We start from the raw sequence: 6,017 nt of genomic DNA on the forward strand, positions 1-6,017 counted from the left end.
GTCTCTCTATCGACTTCTGTTCACCTCTTCTTACAGCCAAGTCCTTTTTACCACTGTACAAGCCTCATCTAATATGCTGTAATGCACTGCTCTGAGAGCGGGAGGGTGCTATTATAAAAAATTTAATTGGAAGGTGCAGCAAGAATTCTTAAATATTCTTAGCTTTAAATTTAAAGGAATGTTCCAGGTTATACTCAGTCAACACTATTTGTGACATAATGTTGATTAAAAAAACAAAACAATTTTGGCTCATCTATCATTTTTCTTTAAAAAAAAATGCAAAAATCGAGGTTACAGTGAGACACTCACATGGGAAGTGAATAAGGCCAGCTTTCAGAAGATTTAAAAGCTGTTATGTGAAGCATATCATTTTATAAAAGCACTTACATTAATTCCTCTGTTAAAATGTGTGTATTATTTGAGCTGCAAAGCTGTTTAAATAAGTTTTACAGTATATTTTTAGGGTTTTATTGTGTTGCGTTATCATGGTGACAGATGTGATATTGAAATAATTTTACACAGAAAAGGTTAGTAAGTAATTTCCACACTAAAATCATGTTAACATGCATTTTCTATACATCTTGCGGTTATACTTTTGAAACAGTATTTTTAGGTTAACGGATTGGTCCCATTCACTTTCATTGTAAGTGCCTCACTGTAACCTAGATTTTATTTTTTAAAGAAAACAAGGGACAAGTGGAAATTATGGTTTGCTCAATAGATAAAGTGCACAATACGCTCATTTTGTTCCTTCAGTATCAGCATGTCAACCTTTGATGACATTGTCAGATTTAAATTAGACTATACAAAGTATAGCTGAAAAGGCAGCAGAATATTATGATCCATGGCTCAGAGTTGGAAAGACATGTGGCTTGTGGCAGGCAGCCCTCGAAAGCAGCCAGTCTCAGCGGGAAGATGTGACGGGACGGGAGGGAAGGGGGTGGTCTGGTCTGAGACGCTGCCTGTGAAAATTAATCTCAGGCTATATCTCAATATCTCAATGCAAAACTGCCCAGCAAAATCCTCTCTGCATTTCTAATGTGTCACTGCATGAGCCTGAGGTGGGGGAGGAAGTGATGTGTGGGGGCAGGGCAGGACTGATTCAAAGGGGTAAATGATTGCCCTCTAGGGGAAGGAGAAATGAGAGAACGGTAGAGAGGTTTATCAGAGACAGAGCTGGCTGTCAGCCAGAGCTGTGGCTAAGGTGGTCTACAGACAGAGAGAGAGAGAGAGAGAGAGAGAGAGAGAGAGAGAGAGAGAGAGAGAGAGAGAGAGAGTTGCTCACCTCCTTGACACAGCAAATCTTTGCACTCCCTCTCCTGTCTGCTGTCTGGACGCATCATATTATAAAAAGAAATATGCAAGGTAAATATGTAGGTCAAGATAACCGGGTTGTATATAACATCATTATTCTATTATGAGCAGGCTTTAGAGTAATAACCTACATACATTTTCCTTGCATAATATAAAGGAAGTGGGACAGGGGGGTATAGTCAACACTGATATTACATTGTCAAGATGTGAATCAATGAATTCAGCGTGAATGTTGAGTAGTGTGCAGGACACCAGCAGATTCTCCTAACAACAAAGGAGAAGAAACCGGAGAAAAAAATCGGACAGATCCTGAAGTTTGAACAGTATATTTAGGCCGATTTCCAATCATTAAATGCAGTGTTTAAACTGTGGGGGGCTTATGAAGGGACCCAGACCCCTTTAAAAAAAATTGTTAGTCACATTTGTTTATTGCATTATAAAAAACTAAATTAAGTATTTATGTTTTTCCCATCTCTGATTAGTGGTCTTAAATTGATTTTCTGTGTGAAAGTTTTAAACACCGTTTTGTGATGTGTTTACAGGACTGACACTGCAGATCCTCGTCTTCACATGATAAGATTCAAGTTTTCAGTTTATTATTGTTCTATATAAGTTACACTAGGCATTTTATAGGTAGCCTAATGCCTAAATAGTGCATGGCAAGGACATGCACTGATTTTTCAACAGATACACTAAATGTTGATCCTCTCACGTTATCTCTGTCCCCTGGTGTCTCACCCTGAAAGGACTGGTGTTCATTCAATATGCCTGTCTCGCACAAGTAATGAAAATCCCACCCACAGGCGTGCGCACAAATGAAATATTGGGCTGTGAATGGAGGTAGGATGGCAACAAGGCATGTCCGAATCCAGTGTGTGCATAGTAAGATGCCTTGATCTGGTCAGTTTTTGAAGGCACTTTTATATTGGCTACCACAATCATGTATGTGCAAAAAATAATCATAATAAAAAAGGCAACTGGTGGAGCATTCAATTCATTTAAATTGTTCATTTTTTAAATCATAACTCATTTTGTAATGAGAATAAATACAGTCACTTAATATTTATTTGATTGATTATACCACAGATTTAAATTTGTTTTAGATTAGTAAACATGACAATATGGTGCCAGAATAGCCTGTCATTTGGTTATGAAGGCACCACTTATCTAGCTCGGTCGCAAGGGGTTAAACGAATGTCTAGGCTTGTGGGAGGAGCCGCGGCCCGCTATTGGATAATTATACGTGACGCAATCGATATGAGAAACCTAGGAACTAGTTAAGAAGGCAGTCGGTAACTTTGAAAAGAGGTTTGGTCAGAGTGCGGCAGCTGTGAGTCTATCAAGGGGGAAAAGTATCTTTGAACATGGTGCAGCAGACGGAGCACCGCGAGACGGAGAGCAGCATGTCGCGAGAGACCACAGACAGCGAGGAGAACGAACTGATGGCGTGCAGCCCTGTGCCACCGAAACCGGACTGGTGCAAGACAGCCACCGGCCACATTAAACGACCCATGAATGCCTTTATGGTGTGGTCAAAGATCGAGAGGAGAAAAATCATGGAACAGTCTCCGGACATGCACAATGCTGAGATCTCCAAAAGGCTAGGAAAGCGGTGGAAAATGCTGAAGGACAGTGAAAAGATTCCCTTTATCCGCGAAGCCGAGCGGCTCCGGCTCCAACACATGGCTGACTACCCCGACTACAAATACAGACCGAAGAAAAAACCAAAGCTCGACAGTTCTTCGAAACCAGCGGTGCATTCGCCGGAGAAGATCAGCAAAAGTGTCAAAGCTGCGGGGAAGAAGTGCGCAAAGCTCAAGCCGAGTAAACCGGGGAACGTTACAGCGAGAGCTTCTTCACAAGACTGCAGATTCAACTATGTTTTCACAAACTTAAAAGTGACCAAGTCTATCAAAAGGGAACTTACTGACGACGAAGACGAGGACGATGACGACGACGACGAGGAGGATGAGTATGAGGATGAGGAGCACATCAGGCTGCACAACGTCCCCGCGAGCCCCACGCTGAGCTCCGCTGCGGAGTCCGAGGGCGCGAGCATGTACGAGGAGTCCAGACACACGAGCGCAACTCCCGGCAGCAGACTGTTTTACAACTTCAAGAACATTACCAAGCAGAGCGCAGCTTACCCTGCCTCGGTGTCACCAGCATCATCTTTCAGGTCCGTTTCTTCTTCGTCCAGCAGCTCCAGCGAGGACTCCGATGACTTGCTGGTAGACTTCAGTTTGAACCTAGCGGCTGGCTCTCACACGACGGACTTGGGGAACACTTCAGGAAACCTTTGTCTCTCTCTGGTGGATAAAGATTTGGACTCTTTCAGCGAGGGCAGCCTTGGTTCTCACTTCGAGTTCCCGGACTATTGCACTCCCGAGCTCAGCGAGATGATCGCGGGAGACTGGCTGGAGGCGAACTTTTCAGACCTAGTTTTCACTTACTAACTGACAAACTCCAGAACCAAGGAGGCATCTCGCATCTTCAGGTTATTTTTTTGACTGCCTCTGTGGTTGTCCCGGTTTTGACAACGGAACCCGCGTTACGAGACTTGTAACGTAGGAAAGAAAAGTGACAACATGGTCAACATTGACAGGGCTGTGTGTATGGCAAGCGCTTTTAACATGTATTCCTTAAAACTACATAGCATCTATTTGAATCTGACTCGCTTATTTTTATCCTAGCAAGTAATCCATTGGTTTCTTTTTCAGTTCACTAGAACTTAACCAGCAATATTACTTATTCTGTTAAGTTGACAAGTAACTATTCTTCTGTTACTGGTAAAACAAATTTTTTTTTTTTTTTTTTTGGTGGGTCATTGCCAGATGTGAATTATTCACTATATGTGTTTTGTAACTGTTGCTGGTATATGTTCCAGTTTTACTAGTACCTAATTATCAGGCACTAGTGTGTATTCCAGTTGGTATAGGATAGTGACTAGTAGGAATAAGTAATAGTGTGTTATATAAATGATTGATTGCTAGTGAAATTGAGATACTAACAACTGTTGAATTGCTTACTAACTAAAATAAGTGCTAGTCCTATGAAAATAGATACAATTTAGTTTAAAGCAATAAATGTTAAAGTATCTTGCCATAGTGTGTGGTTATTCTGTGGGGTTGCAGTGAAACTGCTTAAACTGTGGTGGAGAGCAAAATGTAAAATCTGAACTATGCATTCCCATCCCACCCATATCTCTACAGGGAACTGGCAAACAGCCGTTGGACCGAATGGAGGCAATTCTGAAACTGTTCAGGATGGAACTTTTTCTGAGGTCTTATGTAATTTCTGTACACCACAAATGTTTTTTTTTCTTGTAATGGTTCAGTTTCCCTTCAAGTACAGGAATATTTAAGCAGATAACCACTCTAGAACACACAGGTATGGCAGGAAGCATTTTGATACATAACCAACATACCTCATCTTTTTAAAAAAAAAAAAGTAAAATATTTTCTGGCATATTTTTGTACAGTTAAAGGGAATGTTCTTACTGTGCTTTAAGTGAGGTTTCTTCAGGCACTTCAACCCGGTTTTATTTGTAAAAGCATGCAAAAATTAAACCGAGAATTCGAACTGAGAATTTAAATGCCTGGTTATTTTACTCAAGGCAAATGTACAGCTGTAGATCTGAAGCGTTTCTTTAGGGAAGTGTACAATGGAATTGGGGGAACACATGAGCCTAATTTCTGGTACTAGATTGAAGATTGTATATGTTCTGTAATATAGTAAAGCTAGGAGTTTATGTATATCTGTGTGAATGGGTCCCAAATAGCAGGTGTAAAACTGGATTTTGTTTTGCATTTTTTTTTTTTCATCATAATGGCACATTTGTTTTTCATTATTTTTGTGCAATATACTCTCAAAATGGACCATCTGCGTTTTTGTAGCAAAGGAAATGAGTTACATGTCGTCATGCTGAAGTCTGTATCTGACACAAATAAATCAGCTGGAACTGATAAGAAAATGTTTGTCTGGTTAATGGCATGTGTGCATGTGTGTTTGAGTGATCAAAGGAAGGATATTTGTGATCTTGCCATTGGGCTCCTTCAGAAGGGTTGGTGTTTCCAGATGCATGCAAACATTTTCCCACCCCTTCTTTCAAATTGAGTAATGCCTTTATTTTCCTTCCTCCATTCAACTGGAAAAAAATCTGCCCCTTTAAGAAATCAAATATCGCGCTGCCGGATGAAGCTCATTTTGATTGGTGTAACTATGACCCCCTCACTGTAAAAAGTAATACCTAGATCTAACTTATAAAAAGTGAGGCAAGTGGCTGCATTGGATGTTTTATGTTGATTCAACTTGCAGCCTTTTTTAAGTATATTGAACACTTTAACATTACTTTATACAAACGCAACAAAATCAAGTTGAGTTAACTAATAGTACTAGTATTACTCAGTTAGATAAACCTACTTTTATTGGTACAGGTAACTTATTTATGAGTTGCTACAAGTAACCTGTACTCATTTTAATTAGGTTTTATGAACTTTGTTTTCTTAGTAAAATTAACTTAATCATATGTGAATAAACATTTTAATATTTTTTTTTTAATTGTCAATAACAATTACAAATTCAATTGAAGAAGAAAAAGATGAGAAGATAGATTGAAAACAATATATAATTTATTCAATGTCAACCAGTGTCACTTTTAACAGTGACTACAAAACAGCAAATAAATGTGGCCGCACATGTAC

At 39.7% G+C, this 6,017-nt stretch overlaps 1 protein-coding gene across 1 annotated transcript; it reads left to right on the top strand.

Annotated features, from left to right (window-relative positions):
- The first annotated feature begins 2,591 nt into the window (after nucleotides 1–2,591).
- sox11b (SRY-box transcription factor 11b) lies at nucleotides 2,592–5,046 on the top strand. Its single transcript, XM_056240097.1, has one exon. The coding sequence runs from the start codon at nucleotides 2,679–2,681 to the stop codon at nucleotides 3,768–3,770; it is 1,092 nt and encodes a 363-aa protein (XP_056096072.1). The 5' UTR covers nucleotides 2,592–2,678; the 3' UTR covers nucleotides 3,771–5,046.
- The last annotated feature ends 971 nt before the right edge of the window (nucleotides 5,047–6,017 follow it).

The sequence above is a fragment of the Rhinichthys klamathensis genome, unplaced genomic scaffold (assembly GCF_029890125.1).
Source record: "Rhinichthys klamathensis goyatoka isolate OS25496 unplaced genomic scaffold, OSU_Roscu_1.1 h1tg000579l_1, whole genome shotgun sequence".
In the NCBI taxonomy this organism is placed as follows: Eukaryota; Metazoa; Chordata; class Actinopteri; order Cypriniformes; family Leuciscidae; genus Rhinichthys; species Rhinichthys klamathensis.

Coding starts and splice junctions, on each gene's coding strand:
- sox11b (XM_056240097.1), top strand. CDS start 2,679: ATGGTGCAGCAGACGGAGCACCGCGAGACGGAGAGCAGCATGTCGCGA.